General features: G+C 27.4%; 4 protein-coding genes across 4 annotated transcripts; 2 read left to right on the top strand and 2 right to left on the bottom strand.

Annotated features, from left to right (window-relative positions):
* Positions 1-6543: 6543 nt before the first annotated feature.
* GO595_005892 (centrin) lies at positions 6544-7026 on the top strand (the record flags this gene model as incomplete). The annotated part of the gene is made up of 1 exon (XM_067919183.1): positions 6544-7026. The coding sequence occupies one exon, from the start codon at positions 6544-6546 to the stop codon at positions 7024-7026; it is 483 nt and encodes a 160-aa protein (XP_067773928.1).
* Positions 7027-13469: 6443 nt separating this feature from the next.
* On the top strand, positions 13470-15149 carry GO595_005893 (ubiquitin carboxyl-terminal hydrolase 36-like; the record flags this gene model as incomplete). The annotated part of the gene is made up of 1 exon (XM_067919186.1): positions 13470-15149. One exon carries the CDS (start codon positions 13470-13472, stop codon positions 15147-15149), a length of 1680 nt encoding a protein of 559 aa, XP_067773929.1.
* Positions 15150-16127: 978 nt separating this feature from the next.
* GO595_005894 (serine/threonine-protein phosphatase 6 regulatory ankyrin repeat subunit B) lies at positions 16128-19718 on the bottom strand (the record flags this gene model as incomplete). The annotated part of the gene is made up of 2 exons (XM_067919187.1): positions 16128-16464; positions 17389-19718. 2 exons carry the CDS (start codon positions 19716-19718, stop codon positions 16128-16130), a joined length of 2667 nt encoding a protein of 888 aa, XP_067773930.1.
* A 226-nt stretch (positions 19719-19944) lies between these two features.
* On the bottom strand, positions 19945-20676 carry GO595_005895 (CK1 family protein kinase; the record flags this gene model as incomplete). Its single annotated transcript, XM_067919188.1, has 1 exon — positions 19945-20676. The coding sequence occupies one exon, from the start codon at positions 20674-20676 to the stop codon at positions 19945-19947; it is 732 nt and encodes a 243-aa protein (XP_067773931.1).
* Between the last annotated feature and the right edge of the window lie 352 nt (positions 20677-21028).

A 21028-nucleotide genomic window follows, 5' to 3' on the forward strand; every position in this document is an offset into this window, starting at 1 on the left:
CTTTTCGATAAAATATTCCACCAGAAATGGTCAAATTAAAAAATGGATCAACAGTTTCAGGATATACTACATCTTTAAAAACATGATAAACAAATCCTTCTGATATATTTTCTGGATCCAAATCTTGAATTTCTTTGCTGAGATAGTATATTGAATTTGAAGGTTTAGCATACATAATTTCTGCTACAATGTAAGCCAGAATTGCTAGTGTTAATGTGAAATAGTGTCCATAGGAAAAAAACAAGAAAAAATTATTTCGAAAAATCATTTCTTCCTGCAATTATTACTTATCAGGATTGATAAACCGTTTATGTTACTATCGGACATTTTAAAAATGTCATTATACACCCAATAAAATTCAAATAAAATAAAATACCGATATATAGAAACTTAACAGTAAATGCTTTTTCCCAAAAAAGTGTCATCGTCTTTTGAAAATTCTATAGTTGCTCATATTTTTTGCTGGGGCATATATCCAATTTTATGGAATGGGAATCAATGCAATCAATAATTTTCAACTTAAAGCACGAAAATATTGTAGAATCAGCAAATTTAATTATGGATAATTTTGATAATGTTTATCCAATCACTTTTAATAAAATTATTAGTGGAGTAACACTTAAATGTTTTACTATAAAAATATATGACTTTGATATATGTTTAGATTTTATTAAAGAAATTGAAAAAATTGAGGAAAACATCAATAGTAAATCAAAGATTTATGATATTTTTGTAGATTTTCTTCTTCATCATTACAAAGGATCAGGATTATACCTTCTTAATAGTATGATTGAACAACATTTTATTGAACCAAAAGTTATACAAAATGAAATGAAACCATATTTCGTACATTACATGGCAAATGAAAGAATAAATATCATAAAAAACGATTCACAAATACCATATTCAAATTACTTATCCACAAACTATGAAGAGCTTTCAAAGAATGATTGGGAGCTTCATAAGAAATATGTTAAAGAAGGACATAATCCAAGTGAAATTGCTCAAATAATTCGAAGTGATAAAATAGAAAAACTTCAAGAAATATCATCACAAAATAATTTTAATTTTAATCAAGCTATTGAACGATCACTTTATGAAAGATGTTCATTTGTTAATCAAGAAAATGTTTCATTAATTGATTATGCAGCTTTTTTTTCATCAGTTAAATGTTTTAAATATTTAATTATGAATGGAGCAAATGTAAAAAACACAGGTAAATATGCAGTTGCAGGAGGGAATGAAGAAATCATTCATTTATGTGAACAAAATCATTCATCATTTGAAGATGCATATGAAACAGCAATTGGATTTCATCGAAATGATATCTTTCATTATCTTTATGAAAATAAAATATGTCATATTAAAAAATTAGAAGATTTAGGAAAGAAGTGTATTTCATCTTATAATTATGAAATTTTTTCATATTTAATTAAAGAAGGAATGAAAATTAATAATGGTATTATTAATGAATCAGCAAGAATTGGAAATATATATCTTACCAAATATTTCTTTAAAGATAAACAAATTCCAAAAAATATTTTAGTTTTTTCTATAGGTTCGAGAAATATTGAATTTATTGATTTCATTCTTAAACAAAAAGGGATTGATATAAATGCCACAGGTATCAATTTGAATAAAACAAAATCTGAAAATTATATTTGGCGTTTATTTATTTTATTAAATTCAGCACTAATGTATGCCTCTTGGAATGATGATACTGAAATAATTAAATTACTTCTGGACCAAGAAGGAATTAATATCAATTTTAAAGGTATTCATTTACATGATTCGAAATTTATTTTTATTATTAAAAATTTGAAAATAACATTTGGAAACTGTTGATTATGTTTTGGACAGCACTTATTGTCGCATCTTGGAGAGGTATTATCAAAACAGTCAAATTACTTCTTGATCAAAAAGGTATTGATATTAATGCTAAAGATAATTTTTTGCATTATTTATTATTTAATTTTATTATTTTATATATCAAAATAATATTTGATACTTATTTAAATTATTTGAAACAGCACTTATAAAAGCATCTGCAAAAGGTCATACTGGAATAGTCAAATTACTTCTTGAAAAAGAAGGGATTGATATTAATGCTAAAAATGTTTGTTTATTTTATTTTATATTTATTTTTTTTATTTTATATTTCAAAATAATATTTGAAACTTATTTAAATTATTTGAAACAGCACTTATAAATGCATCTGCAAAAGGTCATACTGAAATTGTCAAATTACTTCTTGAAAAAGAAGGGATTGATGTTAATATTAAAGATATTTATTTGTATTATATGTTATTTGTTTGAATAATTTGATATAATAAAATAAAATTTGGAAATTATTTAAAATATTTAGAACAGCACTTATTTGGGCATCTGATGAAGGTTATACAGAAATAGTTAAATTACTTCTTGAACAAGAAGGAATTGATATTAATGCAAAAGATATTTATTTGCTTTATTTAATGATTATTTTAATAATTTGAAATTTCAAAATAATATTTGGAAATTATTTTAAATATTTCAAACAGCACTTAATATAGCATCCAGAAATGGCCATTGTAATATAGTTAAATTACTTCTTGAGCAAGAAAATATTGATATTAATACTCAAGATATTTATTTGTTTGATTTAAAATTTATTTTAATATTTCAGAATTTCAAAATAATATTCGGAATTTATTTTTATTATATCGCACACCACTGATGAACGCATCTTGTGGATCTCTGGCTATAGTTGAAATGCTTCTTGAGAAAGGAGGAAATGATATTAATATAGAAGATGTAAATTAGCTCTATTTAACAGTTATTTTATTTATTTGATAATTCAAAACAATATTTGCAAATTATTTAAATTATTTATGAGAGCATCAGATCTTGCATATCGATATCATCAGATGGAAATAGTTAAATTGCTTTATTCAGTAGAACACCCAAATAAACACTTGTAGTGAACTTGTTTTTCATAAAAAGTTTATGTGTTGTTTTTTAAATTATTTTCATTTAATATATTAAAACAATTTACATACCAATTATAAGATGTTTCTATCAATATGAAGTTTCAGATTCAGAAAAAATTTTGAATTGTACGCATCGTAATGTTTGTTGTTTGCCATGAAAAACAACAACTATATAGGATTGTACTCCTATTGATGAAAATGATATTCGTATAGAACTGCTTTTATTTTAAGTACTATATTAAGATACTGAGTAATAAATGAAAAACATACTTTCAAACTTCATTTGTGACATAATAATGGTGAACCACTTTCAATGCTTAAAAAAATAAGAAGATATCTTATAATATTATCATGAACAAATAAAAAGAGAATTAAGCTTAATTGGTTTTTATTCAACAAATATAATTCAACAACACAAGGCCATTTAAACATTTGTGTATAAATTTTTATTTATGCTTTGTAAATTCAATGTATGAAAACAAATATTAGAAAATGACATTGAGCTTAAGAAATCGAGCGGCTTTGCAGCAAGTTTGATTTACATCACACCAGAACAATTATAAAGAAAAATTCAAATTTATTTTCATATAACTATTGATTTATCTTTTTCTCTAGGTTAATAATAGTTTCATTCAACTCTTTCATTTGTACATTGTCATCTGCCAAGAATGATGGTGGGTTTTCTTGAATCTTTTTAAGCAAATTAAATAATATGATTTTTTTTGATATCTTTAAGGCATCGTCTGTTTCTTGGTGACATGCTTGGGCACTTTGATTAACTTTAACTATTTTGTCATATAACGTTGGCTCGTTTTCTTTGCTCATTTCGAATACTGTCAAAAAACGGTTTTATATTTGCAATAATAAATAAATAAAACAAGCGATGAGCTCTCGCCCGGAAGAGAAAAAGCACCAAAGACACCACAGCAAAAGTGGCTCACACAAGGAACACTCATCAAAGCCTACAAGTCGACCTGCATGGACAGATTATCCATTATCACCACAAAATGATCCGTTCCATGATGATTTTTCTCGCCCCGTGAAATTTGATATACCACCGGATTGTGAAATCCAGAAAAAATAATTTTTAAACAAATGTTGGAATTTTGTAAAAAAATCTTTATTTAACACAAAAACATCTTTTATTGCAAGCAAAAGATTCAATCAATGAATCATCCGGTACATTGAAACAACTATTTAATATAAGATTTGCAAATTCATCATAAAGTTCGTCTTCATTTGCATTTGATGATTTTCATACCAAAAGAAAATGAAGATTCACCATTAGAATCTTGTGCCTCAAATTAAATGCAAAGTTAGGTTGTTGAGTTGAATTTTTTCAGATCTAAAAAAAAAATTAAAAATAAATATCAGATATGAAACAATACAAATGGTAATAAAAATCATCAAAGCAATGTTAGCTAAGTAACTGTAAATGAATTATTTGTGAAAAATAATTTCATGTGATTGAATGCAATTTTGGATTAATTATCTTAAAACAACAACTTTCGAAAACTAAAGGTTTTTATTAATCAAATTCGCCTTAAAATGTTGTTTTATCTTAAGTTTCACACTTAAGAAATTGTAATATATAAATAAACATTATTTTGCTTCTTCCGATGCTTCTAAAGAAAAATCATGTGAAAGACGTGTGTCAGAAACGAGTGAAATCTGTTGAAACGTCTGGCATTGAATTGACATTTTCATTCCTCCAGAATGTTCTACTCTTATGGTTATACAGAGACTGAGGCTTTCCTAACATGTAACTGTCGAAGTATTTTTGGCATTTTTTTAAATCTCCGTTTTTGACATGGTCAGGATGTCTCATTGGAATGTAATCGCCAAAGCACATATCTTGGTGGTTCTTGTAAAAAGCCTTAAAGCCATCTTGTAGTAAGAATATGTTTGGAAATGAAACATGTGGGTGTTGGTTTTGTTCTCGATCATAATTGCGGAATAAACGGATAACATCTCTTCCTCTTTTTGAGGACAACTCACAGTGGAAGACAACTGCTATACATTCTCCCTTTTTCTTGAATTTATGGTAAAACTTTATAAGTTGATTTTTGTCAATGATGTTAAAGACATATAGGAACCCATTTATTTCACGAACATGGCCTCCTTTGTTTTCATATGGAAACCTAGAATCTATGATGAATATGAATTTGTATAATCTTGACCGAATCATATTGGCCAATACATCATGTGAGATAACTTCACCAGGCACATCTACTTCTAGACATCGGATGAACTCATCTTCAGCAAAGAATTCAGTCTCAGGGCGTGGCAATTCCATTGATTTATGATTTGTTCATGCTCTCAATTTTCTGAATACAGTTCAAATAATTCACAAACGTAAACAATAAAGTATTAAAAATCAGAATTACCCCTTTCTTTTGATGCATTCCTCGGAAGATTTCCCTTGCAAAATCATTGAGATTTATCTTTTCCCAAAATTTTTGGTGGCATTTTCTGTGTTTTGTTTGAATGGTTATAAACCACTTTTCAAACGATTTTTATCGTTTGCCTTGTAGTAAACATGGTTTAAATCATAGTTAAATTTAATTTCCTAAAATACATCTTTTAAACACCAGATTCAGTATCAAATGTATACATACATAAAGTTTTTATTGAGATAATATAAGAAAAACTCTTTTCTTGAGTTTCTAGAGTGGATTATTTGAATCGCCTATTTTGTCAAAATATAATCTTCTGAAATATCGCAAAAATTTTTTTTCAATGATGTCACAAATTTAACCGTTGATATATTTGAAATATTTTGCCATGGAACTGTAATGTGCACGTTTATTATTTTCCAAACGTAGAAAAACAATTGTTCCAGAAAAAAAACATAAACTGCGCTATGGTGTTATTTTTAAGTTATTTCGAAAATTCAAAATGATCAATTTGATTTCATTGTGATTTTTTCTATGAGACTAGCTTTTGATCGATCAAAGATTGTTTGCTTGCATTAATTTTAAACCATTTGTTTTTATAATATTTATTAAAATTATTAATTTTCAATTTTAACAACTCGTCTTGACAAAGAAAATATTAATATTAATTTTTTCTGAAAATATATCAGATATAACTTATAACGTATAACATACTATATGTTGCAGACACTCAATTAAATGCCTTTGTAATGAGTTACAATGTAAAAGCATTATTAAGGATTAGATAGATTATGTAGATATCATATTTTTGTATTACACACAATTCAAAAATATTTTTTATAGCAAAGCTCCAACAGCACTTCTTTTATAAAAGGTTTTGTAGCACATCTACTAAGATATAAACTTCATGCTTGAAGAAATATTTAGAAAATTAATATTGATTATTGGCAATTGGTGAATATTTTCCAAGGCAATACTGTTACTATTCCATATTGACTTTGAAATGAAAAAAGATTTTTAAAATGACAACAGAAAGGTTTCCGACCGTTTAAATTTTTGAATAAATATGACGGTTATTATTCATTAATATCTATCGTTGATGACCCTTTTTCTGCATAAACCACCCCAAAAATGTTTGTATCAAAATTGAGAATGTCTGCTCGAATTGAAATTCCAAAATGTCTCAAACCCCAGAGAACAAAGCAAGAAGCGAACTTTCTGAAGAACAACGACAAGAAATTCGTGAGGCTTTTGATCTTTTCGATACTGATGGAAGTGGGTCTATTGATGCTAAAGAATTAAAAGTTGCAATGAAAGCACTTGGATTTGACCCAACAAAAGAAGAAATTCGTAGAATGATCAATGATGTAGATACAGAAAGAACTGGTTCAATAAGTTTTGCTCAATTTTTGCAAATGATGACAAAGAAAATGCAAGAGAGGAACCCAGAAGATGAAATTCGAAAAGCATTTCGCCTCTTTGATGATGACAATACTGGTAAAATCACATTCAAAAATTTAAAACGTGTAAGCATTGAACTTGGAGAAAATCTTACTGATGAAGAACTTAGGGAAATGATACAAGAAGCTGATCGTGATGGTGATGGTGAAGTATCTTATGAAGAATTTGTTCACATTATGAAAAAGACATCACTCTTTTGAATAAACAAATTATTTCATCTTAATGTTCATTATTATTCATAGCTATGATGAAGCTTCTTTTGTTATGCAAAAATGATAATTCTTCCTTTAATAAATCTGCAGATGTTTTAAAAATTCAAAAAGTTCTATTAAAGAGAACGTTAATGTGACACTTTTTGATCAAGCCAAACTGGTCAATATGTTTTCTTCTTTTCTTCTATTTATAATCATCGGATTTCTCCCATACGTAGGATGCGCTTTTGGGCTAGATATTAATCTTCAATACATGAAGAAACTGCTCCCATCAATTCTTCTCTATTTTGCAATATCTGCATTTATCAAATTGTTTGCTATCTCAGCTATCATCCCAGAAGTTCAAAGTTTCCCTGTTCAATCATTTTTCATCAATTTATTCATAAATTCATTTGAATTTATTGCTTTCAGATATGTTTTTTACAAAAACAAAGTCAAAAATGAGGAAAAAGGGCATATAATATCCTTTTTATGGGCTTCTCTCTCCGCTTTTTCAATTTCAATTCTCACATTCATATCTAATTCAAGGTCATTTGAATTAGAACCAAAACATATCACATTTGCCTTTTCAACAGTTTCTCATTTGTTTTTGTACTTTGCTATGGAACGAATATGTCTTTCATTAGGCAATCTTTCTAAAATTACACAACTCGATGTCAAGACACAATTTTTTATTCTTCTGACCGGATTACCAGGCGCACTCTCTGCAATAGAACCAAAAGGACAAATACCTGCATATGTCCCTGATTTGTTGCGTTTAGTTTCGACAATTTTGATTTGGGCTTTAACAATTCTTTTACTGTCTCATGGGCAGACACAAAAAAAGAAGGAATAAAATATCTAAACACATCATTTATAACTCTTTTGAAATATTTCTAATTATAATAAAAAATCTTTATTGAGAAATTTGTTGCTACAAAACATAAAATTATACGAAAATGTTTGTAAAAATGGTATTATATCTCTGTCATTATCTAATGAGATATATGAGTCAATTTAACTGCTCGACATAAACTGATTCAAAAAATGGAATTTTCAAATTTAAGTTGTTCATCTTTGGATAATAATATAATTCCAAATTCAGTTAAATCTTGACAGTATTCATTTTCTGATTGTTCATTATTGAATAATATCACGATTCCAATTTTTGTTATATTAATAGGATATGGTCCATTTTATTATTGTAGATCACTTGTCAATATTATAATTTCCGATATGTTAATAAATTAATAATTATATTTTGTTGAATATTAATTTAAATCTTCTTCCAAAAAAAGTGTTTGTTTAGGGTCACCCCAATAATTGTATGATACGATAGCATGAGTGAACTCCCATAGAAGTTGTGAATTCACTTTTTGAAGATGAGTTTTCATCGTGGTGGCTTTTCTTTGTTTGAACATGACAACACAATCAAGGAACCAACCGAAAATACTAACAATCCACGTCCTACCATTATTACAGCTGAAAAAAAGGAAGAAAATATTTCGAAGACCAAAACAATTGATTATCAAATATTAAATTCACTTATGGAAATTATATTTAATCTTGACCAAGAAAACATGGATTTAACAATTAAGCAAACCATGGATCTATTTGATTTACAAAATCCATTTGCATTTAATTATCTTGTTTCTAGTTTAGTTTATTCAGCTTATGTTTCACAAAACTTTAATAGTAATACGTGCATAAATTATATTAAGTTTATTCAATCCAAGGAAGAAGAAATTGATAAAAATACGCCCAAACTTATTGAAACATTTGGTAAATACTTATCACAAATTCAATCCGAAGAATCATTTTATCTTCTTGATGAACTAATTGAACAAAAATTGGTTGATGTAAGTATTCTTAAGAACATTCAATCATATTATTTCTTGCATCTTAAAACGAATCTTTATGATTACTTTGGTAATGATCCATTTAGTAGAGCAGTGATAAGTAATTATGATCAACTCTCAGCAAATAATTGGGCTCTTCATCGGAAATATATTGAAGAAGGAGTTAATCAAAATGAAATTGCAAAAATTATTCGAAATGATGATATTGAAAAACTTCAAGAAATATCAGCACGAAATAATTTTGATTTTGATCAAAAAATCGCACCATCACCTTATGAAAGACATTCATATATTAATCAATATAATATTAGACTTATTGATTATGCAGCATTTTTTGGTGCAGTTAAATGTTTTAAATATTTACTTATGAATAATTCAAATGTAGAAAACACAGGTAAATATGCAGTTGCTGGTGGAAATGAAGAAATCATTCATTTATGTGAACAAAATCATTCAACATTTGATGATGTTTATGAAGCAGCAATTAAATTCCATAAGAATGAAATTTTCTATTATCTTTATGAAAACAAATTAGGAAATTTGGAATTGGAAAATAATAATAATAATAATAATAATAATAATAATAATAATAATAATAATAATAATAATAATAATAATAATAATAATAATAATAATAATAATAATAATAATAATAATAATAATAATAATAATAATAATAATAATAATAATAATAATAATAATAATAATAATAATAATAATAATAATAATAATAATAATAATAATAATAATAATAATAATAATAATAATAATAATAATAATAATAATAATAATAATAATAATAATAATAATAATAATAATAATAATAATAATAATAATAATAATAATAATAATAATAATAATAATAATAATAATAATAATAATAATAATAATAATAATAATAATAATAATAATAATAATAATAATAATAATAATAATAATAATAATAATAATAATAATAATAATAATAATAATAATAATAATAATAATAATAATAATAATAATAATAATAATAATAATAATAATAATAATAATAATAATAATAATAATAATAATAATAATAATAATAATAATAATAATAATAATAATAATAATAATAATAATAATAATAATAATGATTCAAATAATCGTAAGCCACCTAAAAAAGCAAATACTCGAACAGGTTTAGCATTTGGAAAACCACTTCAAACAGGAACATTTGGTTCATTTGGTAAAAAAATGGACGATAATGATATCCAAAAATTACCACCAGAAATTAGAAAACGTTTACTCGGGAATTCAACAAACAAAGAACCCAACACGAGCTTGTTTGCCTCGAAAAATCTATTTCATAGGAATCCAGAACACCAAACTGGTTTTAGTACATTTGGTACTTTTGGTCGTCCACGCGAAGTACACAATCCAGTCTCAAAAATGACATTAGGTTTATGTTGTATTAAGAATGGAAATTATGAAATTTTAACATTTTTGATTAATGAAGGAATGGATATTAATGATCAAGTAATTAATGTAGCAGCAAGTGTTGGTAACTTATATCTTGTTAAAGCATTTCTTCAAGATAGAAAAGTACCGGATACAATTTTAATTTATGCATCTGAATCAGGAAATTATGAACTTGTTAGATATATTCTCGAGAAAACAGGATTTTATATAACTGTCAAAGGGAATTATTTATATAATTTGATATTTCTTTTAATGTTTTAATATTTTAATGTGATATTTGAGATATATTTTGAATGTTTAAATCATCACTTATGAAATCATTAGAATTTAGGCATAATGAAATTCTTAAAGAACTATTTGAAAGTGAAGGAAATAATGATAATACTATTTATTTGTTATTTTTAATCTATGTTTATATGATTTCAAACATCGCTTATTATCGAGTTGAAAAAATGTCATTCGGATATGCAAGAATTACTTGAGAAGAAAGGATTAAACATTAATCTTCAAGAAATTTATTTGTTGTCTTTGGTGTTTGTCTTCATGTTATTGTATTATAACACATTATTTGAGACAGCACTTATGAAAGCAACTCGAAAAGGAAACATCGAAATCGTTAAATTACTTCTTCAACAAGTAATTGATATAAATGATACAAATAGTATTAATTTGAACAAGAGAAAGTTATAATATATAATTTGGAAATTATTTAAATGTTATGAAACAGCACTTATTATAGCATTAAAACGAAATGAATTCGAAATCGCAAAATTATTACTTAAACAAAGAGGAATTAAAGTTAATGTTAGAAGTATTTATTTGTTTTACATAAAATTGGTTTTGTTAATATAAAGTTTTGATATAATATTTGGAAATTATATAAATCATTTAAAGTTCCACTTCTTTTAGCATTACAAAAATGTAATAAAGAAATTGCGAAGTTAATTCTTCAAAAAGAAGATGTTAATGTGAATATAATTGGTAATATTTATTATAATATATTTCGTGTTTCATTATAATAATCGAAATTTATTATAACTATTTTTCACGCCATTAATTTATGCAGCTCGAAATGGTTATATTGATATAGTTAAATTACTTCTTAAGCATAAGGATCTTAACATTAATGCACGAAATGATATTCATTTGATTTGTTTTATGTGTGTTTTAATAATTTAATGGTGTTTGTTTATAATGTTCGATACAGCACTAATTATAGCAATTAAATGTTGTAATAATGATATTGCGAAGTTATTACTTGAACAAGAAGGAATTGATGTTAATGGTAAAGATATTATTTTGTTATATATAAAATTGATTTTAATGATTTCAAATATCAAAATAATATTTGGAATTTGTTTCATTGATTATATACTGCATTAATGTCTGCTGCTTATAATGGAAGTTTAGAAATTATGCAAATACTTCTACGAAAAGATGGAATTAAAATCAATGCTAAAAACATAAATTTGTTATATTTAAAATTTGTTTTATTAACATAATGTTTATATATAATAATTAAAGTTTGTTTAATGAACTTCAAACTGCATTAACTTATGCAGCACAATTCGGTCATTTAGAAATAGTTAAATTACTTCTCCAACAAAATGGTATTGATATTAATAATCGAAATATTTATTTGTTTTGTTTAGAGTTTGTTTTATGAATTTGAAGGTAATAGTGCACTTGCATTAGCATTGAAAAATGATCGATTAGAAATAGTTAAATTACTTCTACAACAAAATGGTATTGATATTAATATCAAAGATAACATTAATTTTAAATATATAAAATTCCAAAGAAATTTTTGGAGTTTTTTCTATTTGTTTTTAACAATTTTAATGAATGTAACAATTAATGGTTATACTGAAATTGTTAAATATCTTCTTAAACTTCAAACTATTGATATTAATGTTACAGATAAAGTTCACTTTAATGATATAAAATTTAAATCAATTATTTGGCGTTTATTTATAAAATAAAGAACAGCATTAATGTATGCAGCATTACGAAATCATGTCGAAATAGTTAAACTATTACTTGAACAAGAAGGAATTGAAATTGATATTAATGATATCCACTTAAATAACTTTTTGATATTTCTTTAATTTATTTAAAACAATATTCACATTAGCGATATTAAATGGACATCGAGAAGTCGTTGAGTTATGTGTGAGAAGAAGAGGTAATAATATGAGTGTAAATGTTTGTTAAAATATTTCGAAATTTCATAATAATGTTTAAGAATACAGCGCTTATATTGGCAACATTAAATGGACGCATTCATATAGTTAAAACACTTCTTAAAGATGATGAAATTGATGTTAACACTAAAACCATTTCTTTGTATCATTTTCAGTATATTTCGTTAATATAAAATATCAAAATAATATTTGGAATTTATTTAATGTATTATATACAGCATTTATGTTTGCTTGTGAATTAGGTAATATCGAAATCGTTAAATTACTTCTTGAGCAAAAAGGAATTGATATTAATGCGAAGGATAAAATCGTAAATTATTTTATATATAATGTTTCAAAATATTTTTTGGAACTTATTTGAAAGTTTTGAAACTGCTTTAATGAAAGCAATGAAAAAGGATAACAATGATATTACGAAATTACTTCTTGAACAAAAGGGAATTGACGTCGATGTTAAAGATAAAGAAGGTAAAACAGCACTTGATAAAATTGGTCTGAATGATAAAAACGACATCATTAAAATGTTTAGAACAACAGCCAATAAACCGGAGTCCCCGGATGAAAGAGAAAGTCTTGGTTCAAATGGAATCAAAAATTACTTCGTTCCAGGACATTGTTCATTCGAACAAACAGGTTACAAAAATGTTCGTCCGACTGTACAATATTATCGATGTCAGACGTGTATGAACAATTATGGAATTGATTACATGTTCTGTGAACAATGTGCAAAGGTATGTCATAAGGGTCACATAGTACTTCCAACTGGTAGTAATCATGGATTTTGTGACTGTGGCGCTGGGCATTTCTTATTCCCATGCAAATTAATGCAAAAACACAATTCTGAAAATAACAAATAATTAAAAAAAAAATTTAAATGACTTTTTGATTGGTTTATGAAATGTGTTATTGGTCGACCAAGTATTGATTCAAATTAAAGATTTATGTCGGAATGAAGAAATCAAAAAAAGACGAAGAAATAAATGCAGCGTTAAAAAACGTTTCGGTGGAAGTGTTACCAAGAAGAATAAATTTTGTCCCAGCAAAATATGAATATAAATTAGATATATCAGAAACAATTACATTTTCTAAAAATACCGAAAATTATAGTATTTGTTATGGCGGAACTAAAAAAAGTCAATCAAATACAAAGCCATCAATTTTTGACCCAAAGAAACTTGGAGAGATCAAAAATTGGTCTCAACGATTTAATGTTGGAATAGGTTACAATGACAAATCTAATCGAGGCTTTGCTATTTCCATTCTTTTTGCTCTTAAAGCATGTCCTTCATTTCGGCAATTTTCCAAATTCCACAAACCGACTTGCAAAAGAGTTGGATGTACTCTTTGTAAGATATACCGTTTTTATGAAGAGTTAGAAAACAAAGAAACACCACAATTTCCACTTGATCTCAATGTCTTTGATCGAAATTGGAAATCAGGTTCATATGGTGATAGTGCCGAATTCCTTAATAATCTCCTCAATGTCCTCCAATCCGATGAGTTTTCTACCAGCCGTGCTTTTTCCAACTTTAATCCATTTTCTACAGCCATTGGTCAAATGTTTCGAATTGAATCAACTAACAAACTTATATGTGAGCAATGTGGTCGTTCCCGTATCATCAAAGATGGCTTCTGGATGTTAGGTGTACCCAATAAAGTTGAAAAATCCATCTCACAATCGAATAAGATATCAGTTGAAGATTGTAATTGTGAATCATGTGGTAGTCCAATGATTCTTACTGAGACTTTTACTGAACTTCCACTTATATTTACCATGCAAATTAACAATTGGAGCGAAGATTGGCATTATAAAAAACGAAAATTCGACATCACCAAAATATTACAACTTCAAATTAGTAATATCCCATATAAACTTTGCGCTTTTACATCATATGATGGTAACACATCAGAAGGCGGACGTTTTCATCCGGTTTTCTTATCATCATCCGGAATATGGTGTATTATGCAAAACGGAAAGATCGAAACAATTGAACTTAATACATTAAATAGTTTTAATCCGCAGTTATTATTTTATACTCGAAACGAACCAAATGTTCAAACGGAAACATCGAAAATTGTACAAATACAAAACACTTCTGAAGCTGAAAGTGAAGAAGAAATTAATGAAAATGAAAAAGAAAATGAACAAAGAACAAATAATGCAATCGAAAACATAACAAAATCCATACAAAAACAACTAAAAAGAAGTTCAATTAAAAAAGAAAATAATAATAAAAATAAAGAAATTCCTGATGAAGAAGAAGTCATTGTCGTAGATACAACTGATAGGAAAAATCGTAAAGTGAATAAGAACAAAAAGACAAAAGCTGTCGCAAACCCAATGGAAATGTTACTGAAGTCAAAGAAAGTTCACGAAACTGCAAAATGGAACGGAGTACAAGTAAGCGAAGAAAGAGAAGAGATGACGCACAAATGGGAAGAAACGCCTCCAGATGAATGGGATCAGTCATTGGATAAGGGGCACGTGAGAAAAGTTAAGACGAAGAGGCCGGTGCCAGTCGAGAATCCATTCGATAAGCCTGTAACGAAGGATACAAAGGAAATATTCGGGAAAAAGGGCGAAAAGAAAAAGAACAAGAAAAAGTTCTTCAGGAAAAAGAAAAAATGAAAATAAAATTCAAATTTTGTTTGAATGATGAAAAAGCTTAAAATTAAATTATTTAATAATTTTTTTTTAATATTACTGACGAATTTCAAAATTATAAGAAATTGAATTTCCAGAAATACTAAATACGATTTAAGCATTAGTATTTGATTTCTGTATAAGTCTATATGAAATTTTTTGCATAAATCAACTTGAAAATAGTGTATTTTCACACTCTATATTATTAACCAATTTTAATTTTGGTGATGAAATGAGTAGTATTCATTGAAAAGCCTTTCAAGGCTGTGTATAACTTTTGGAAGTACATTTGATGGAATTGAAGTCATACATGTATATGCTAAAGAATACCATATTTCGAGCCACTTAAAATAATAAAAGGTTTCCAGAAATGTAATGAATTCACAATATTTCCAAAGCCTTTACTTTCAACAGGTTTAATTGTAGCTATTGCTATTTCTCAATATGTGCAATTATTATTATTATTACTATTATAATTGTTAAATGTCAATAACGTAATACCACAATGAAAATATCACATAGCAATCAGTTCCAAGCTTTTTTGTCAGAAGAACAACAACCTCATGAAGAATTTCAAAAATCACAACAAATGTCATTTGATGAGGAATCAACATAGCAAGAACAAGAGGAATCTCAATTGCAAGGTTCTGTAGTAGAAGAAGTTTCTCTTCGATATGAAACGCAAACTCAACTTGATTCAGAAGTAATTGATGCACCGGTTCCCATCAATAAAGAGCAAATTCTTTCCAAAATTCATGTGATATTGCACAAAATGAAAATGAGCATATGCCATACGATTATAAAAATCCACAATATGATGAACACACAGATTATATGTAATACATCATCAATTTTAAATGTCAACATAAGTAAATCATTATTCTTTATAGAGTAAACTTTTTATATTTATTCAACAAAAAAAATTTTTTTTAAACAATTTCATACTCTAAATAAAACGTTTATTTAAATGATAATCAAATCCTCGTCAGTTGTTACGTCTCTTGCCATCACAGATATGAAAGCAATTGGCGAACCCAAAGATTCCATCAAATGATTTCTGCATATATCTTCGCATTCGTCCACTTCTCCTGCCTTAATAATCAGCATTTTAGTGGACAAGTAATTTCTCGAAACCGAATAATTCACCAAACATTGGAAGACTCTATTGTTATTCTTCTGGAAACAGCTTTTTCCGGAATTAATTCTCATGTTACGAAGTCCAATAGTTGTAATGAAGTTATACATCGTCTTATCCTCAATCTCAAGATATATTTCGAATCTTCCAGCGGGTGTTAAAAACCTATAAACAAATCTTTTATTCGTTTTATACTCAATCACATAAACACATGAATAAGGAAAAGAAATTGTATTCGTCTCATTACTTTTTTCACATGATGAAAGTATTATAAAATCATTAGTTAATATTAACTTAAGTAATTGCCCTCGATTAAATGGTATTAATCTTGGCAAATAATAATCATTTCCATAAAACCTCTTAAAGATTTGCAAAAAACTTGGTTGGAAAATATGTCGTGTAACTGATCGAACATTACTAATACGTGCAGTAGTGATATATAAAATAGTATTAGATGTCGATTGGTTCAATATTTGTGACATGATTTTGGTTTCCGTTAAGTTCATAACCGAATTATTGATAGAGACATTCAATTTTCTGAGGATTTGATCGGCTTTAATGTTTTGATCGTTAACGTTCACCTTGATGGAGCTCAAAACTTTTAAGTCATCGTAATCTTTAATCGAATGATTACAAATCTTAGTGATAAAGAATGAGCATTGGCTCAACCAATAAATCGGATAAAAGATTAATAACAAATTATTTATAAGTGGCACAATCTTAGAAATAGAACCAGAAGTAGATTTTATATGTTGTGTTACATCTTTAGTTAAAACATGATCAATAATTTCATTAATTTTATTTTGTAAAAAGTTTAAATATTCATTGTAATTTATAGTGTCAAAAATTAACAATAAGTGGTGTAAACTATTCGAAAAGTTGAACGGATTTGAACTATCGAAACTTCGATTTAATAAAGTTTCATTAATGAATAGAATTCGATTTGTAATATTTAGGACTGCATCCCAAGGGAATGGTGCCTTTATACTACAGAATCCCTTTAATATGTTTAAAGGTTCTTTAGATTTTGCCGAAAGGATTTCTATACACTTTATAAAGAATTGTCTTTTCCAATAGTTATATAGAAACTCTTTACATTTTTGGTCAGTGCATAATACGAATGGCTGTTCCTTTAGCTTAAGGTCAATAATTTTAAATGGCAAACTTAACAACATTTTAATAGCTTCAATATTATTTGATTTAGCTGCATAATGTAATGGATACATTCCTTGTGAATCTTGTGCCTTTAAGTCTGCTTTATGATCAATTAAATATTTAATGATTTTTGTGTCCCCTTTAATCGATGCATAATGTAATGGCGTCATACCTTTAGCATCATTAGAGTTTACAGTGTGACCATTTTCAACCAAATTTTTAATGGAATCAAAATCATTTTCATTTACATATTTCGTTAAATAATTGATAACTCCATATGAATGTAAACTCGACAAACAATTTTGATGATTATTCTCTAATGCATACATTATTGGTGTCTTACCAAACTTATCAACTGAATCAAGGACATCTCTATTATTTGCTTCAAGTGTACGTAAATATAATGTTAATATTTGTATCGCACCTGTCTTACATAATAAATGGAAAGGTGTATCATCATCATTATTTTTATCAATTAATGATAACGATGTATTCTTTAATATCTTTTTCACAACTGGTAACATTGAGTCATGTAATAAATAATGTAATATTGTATTACCTTTTTTATCTTTTTGGTTTATATTTAACATTTCCGAGTTTAATACTTCGGCTGATGAATAATTATTTGATATCGCTGCATAATGTAATGGAGTTCGTCCGAATGAATCAGTTGCATCCAAAAATTCGCGATTTTGTTCAATGATTTTTATGATGGATTTTGAGCCGCCAATTGCTGCTAAATGTAATACTGTTACATCTTCAACAATTTCATCATCAAAGAATTGTAATGAATGTATAAACTTATCGAATCTATGATCAATTAAATTTAATGTTGGGCATTTAAACTTCAAAAATGAAATTTGTTTCGGCTGAAGTTTATGATTCTTAAATAATGTTTTAGCTTTACCAAAATCAATTGTTAACTTGTTCTTTGAATTCTTGATAACTAAAACATTTCCAAGATCTAATGAATAACTAAGTGAAAACGGAGTAATGCCACAATTACATGTAGCATTATTATCGGAATGTTTAAGTGAATTTATCATTTCAGTACTTCCAGCTAATACTGCATACATAAGTGGCGTCATTCCATTGTTATCTTTATCATTAATTGCTAATTTGGATTGTGATAATGTATCTCTAAGTAATAATGAATGTCCACTTGCCGCTGCATAATGAAGTGCTGTTGCTCCACGTAAATCTTTAAGTTTAATGTCACATTTTTGCGCTTGTACAATTATAAGTGCTTCTTCAAATAAATTACGTTTGATCAGATGTATTAACAAGGAATCTCCATCTTCATGATTATATGACAATGATGATATTCCTTTGGCAAGCTTAAAGGCTATTTGACTATTGCCTAAATCTGCTGCTAAAAAGGCAGCTTTTGTGATTTGCTCTTGAGAGGCGAACGTTTGTATCGTTTCGACGGTTTTTGTTGATTTTGATGTTACTGCAATCTCAAGCGGAGAAAGTCCATCGGTATCAAGCTGGTCAGTAGAAAGGCCAGAAAGAATAAGGTAATGACAAATAGCATAATAACCTTTAGATGCTGCTACATGTAATGCTGTATGATTTTTAGGCCCGGCTGTAAGATTAAGATTTTTAGATGAATTAGATTGAAATGATTCTACTAAATATGTAACAGCTAAAAGATTTTGTAATAATACAGCTGAATGTAATGACGGTAATGCACCATATTGTGATAATAATTCAGCGATTTCTTGATGGTTTGATATAAGAGCAAGATCATATGGAGATGTGAATTTTAGCCTTCGATGATTCAGAAAAGTATTTGATTCAGATCCTAAAATTAAATCATCAACTGAGTTGATTTTATTTTCAAGAAGAAAATGAACCGCATCAGTTTGGCCATAATAAATTGCAAAGTGAAGTGGGCTCCAACCTTTTGCTGTTACATCATTAAAAATTGTTAACGATGTTTGATAAATACGAAGGAGAGGTATATCACCTCTTTGAGCTGCTATGTGAGCAGGTGTGATCTTTCTGATATTTTGAAAGTGAGTTTTTGGAAAATGGTTTACGACAAATTGACTAACTTCTTTTGCTGATGCCCATGCTGCATAATGAAGAACAGAATTTCCATAGTTATCAGCAATTAACATTGCTTTTTCGCCTCCATTAACTAATACAAGAATCAATGAGTCAAGATCGTTTGATGAAGCCCAATAGTGAATTGCAGATGCACCTGTTTCTGGAATTGTTTTGAGGTCTGCTAAATTGGGTTCGCCTGGGCCTTCCATTCCGTGTTGAAACGATGAATAGGATTGTAAACGGTTTTGTGCAAAAGTGTGGAACCGTTTATTATCGATAATAGAGGAAATCGAATTACAAGTCTAAAAGATATTATTAAACATTATAATTTTACATGCTATTAGACAACAGTAATAATTCTCAGTTTTTTTTCATGAAAAAATTAAAAAAATTAAGAAAGAAAGAATTTATCAATAATCCGCATTACAATTCTATCTAACATATCCTACACTTTTTGTGTTGCTTTCCATTTTGTATTGGCTGGGCTGATAAATTGACTAATTTTGAGTCAAACAATTCTGGATGAGGAGTAAGTTGATGGAGGATTTGAGTGTCAACTTCCCACTCGTATTGGTTATTGTCATCTGTATTTTCTACAAGAGCTTCGTTAAGTTGTTCTTTAAGAAATTCATAATTTGGAGAATCTGTAAATTTTAAGTTTTTGATTGAATTCCACATTTCTATGAACTGTCTTGGCAATCCAGAACATAACTTTTCTGGTGTAATTGTTTGTTTGCAAGACATTGATAAATTATTATCTTTAACGTTTTTCCATGGTAATTCTCCTTTAGCTAATTCAACAATTGAATAAAACCAAGAAATAACATCATCTCGTCGACTTGGCTCTATTAATTTGTGAACATTTACTGATGTGTATTTTAGGGTACCCCGGAAACCGTTACTTTTCTTTTGTGGAATGTGTTCATCTGTTTTAGGGTCTTTCCAAAGGGAACTTAATCCGTAATCAATAAGAACAAAACCTCCTATGGATGCTTTGTTAAGTAAGAAATTTGATGGTTTGATATCACAATGTACAACACCATTTTCATGTAAGCTTTCAAGTATTGTAATTGTTTCTTTTGCAACCCTAATTGTTGTCCTCATTGAGAAATGTGATCCTTCAATTTTATGTCTTAGCTGACTTAAAGATGGGCCATACAAGTCCATTACAAAATAAAATATGGCTGACGTTTTCCCTTCTGATATTATATGAGGGAAAAAAGGCTCTTTTGGTAATTTCTTTAAAATTGCTAATTCATTTATAATGGCTTTATTTGGTGATTCTATATTTTCTGTTTTTAATGCGAATAAACCAGGCTCATTTGGTGACCTAACAGAAAATATTTCTCCGTACCCTCCTTGTCCTAATTTTTGGACAATTCTGTATTCATTCACGCTAGCCATTAACCAAAAATATTTTCTAAACCGTTTAAGTATTTTAGAGATAAAATTTATAATCATTCAAAAAGTTCACATTTTGATAAAATAAGCGGCAAACACCAATTTTAAACCTTTCAAA

Source organism: Histomonas meleagridis (genome assembly GCF_020186115.1).
Source record: "Histomonas meleagridis strain 2922-C6/04-10x chromosome Unknown contig_4, whole genome shotgun sequence".
NCBI classification, from domain to species: domain Eukaryota; phylum Parabasalia; order Tritrichomonadida; family Dientamoebidae; genus Histomonas; species Histomonas meleagridis.